This window comes from Otolemur garnettii, unplaced genomic scaffold (genome assembly GCF_000181295.1).
Source record: "Otolemur garnettii isolate 467f Iridium unplaced genomic scaffold, OtoGar3 scaffold00009, whole genome shotgun sequence".
Lineage (NCBI taxonomy): Eukaryota > Metazoa > Chordata > Mammalia > Primates > Galagidae > Otolemur > Otolemur garnettii.
Genome location: NW_003852404.1, coordinates 9,566,559 through 9,567,167, shown reverse-complemented (window position 1 = coordinate 9,567,167; position 609 = coordinate 9,566,559). Strand labels below are relative to the sequence as shown.

Sequence of the window (609 nt, the reverse complement as noted above, 5' to 3'; positions counted from 1 at the left end):
CATACCTATTACATTCACAATGGCCTTCAGTGCTCCAAGAATGCTGCCCAACACTTCGGGGTACTCTTCACCCAAATACTCATACAATACAACACCCAAGTGCCCCATCAATTTTTCCTACAATAAAACAAATGATGTTAAAACATTACTAGTTACATTAAACTGTCTGCTGAAGAAATAAGAATCTGGAGCAAAAATTTACCTCTTGACAGGTCTTCATGACAACAGCAGTTCGAGAAATCAAGTCAGCTGCCTGCTGTCTAACTTTTGCTGATTTATTATTTAAACGCCACAAAACTGTACCACAGATCTGAGGCAAGTACGGTTTGACTCGTTTGCCAAGAGCATTAACCACTGTGCCAAAGCCATTCAACATTACTGAGTCCTCTGTAGTCTGTTCTTGGAAAGCATAAAGAATACCATCAATCAGTTGTTCTTCAAGTTTATGATCAATATCTGCTGCTCCCACGTTGCCCATAATTTTCTCAATTGTCTCCATCACCATTTTTCTGTATTGTTCAGCTTCATCTTTCAGATCATCCACAATCCTCGATATAATTTCTGCTGCACCTACTTTGTTGGCCAACTCCACGGTGGTATCAACTAACT

At 39.7% G+C, this 609-nt stretch overlaps 1 protein-coding gene across 1 annotated transcript in view; it reads right to left on the bottom strand.

Moving 5' to 3' along the window:
- Positions 1-609, bottom strand: part of LOC100959181 (splicing factor 3B subunit 1-like) — a 5,046-nt gene that overhangs the window by 1,914 nt on the left and 2,523 nt on the right. Inside the window, exons 4-5 of the mRNA XM_012801474.1 lie at positions 203-607; positions 6-117 (exon numbers count right to left, since the gene is read on the bottom strand). Coding sequence (XP_012656928.1) covers positions 6-117; positions 203-607 — 517 coding nt within the window. The remainder of the gene's footprint in view (positions 1-5; positions 118-202; positions 608-609) is intronic.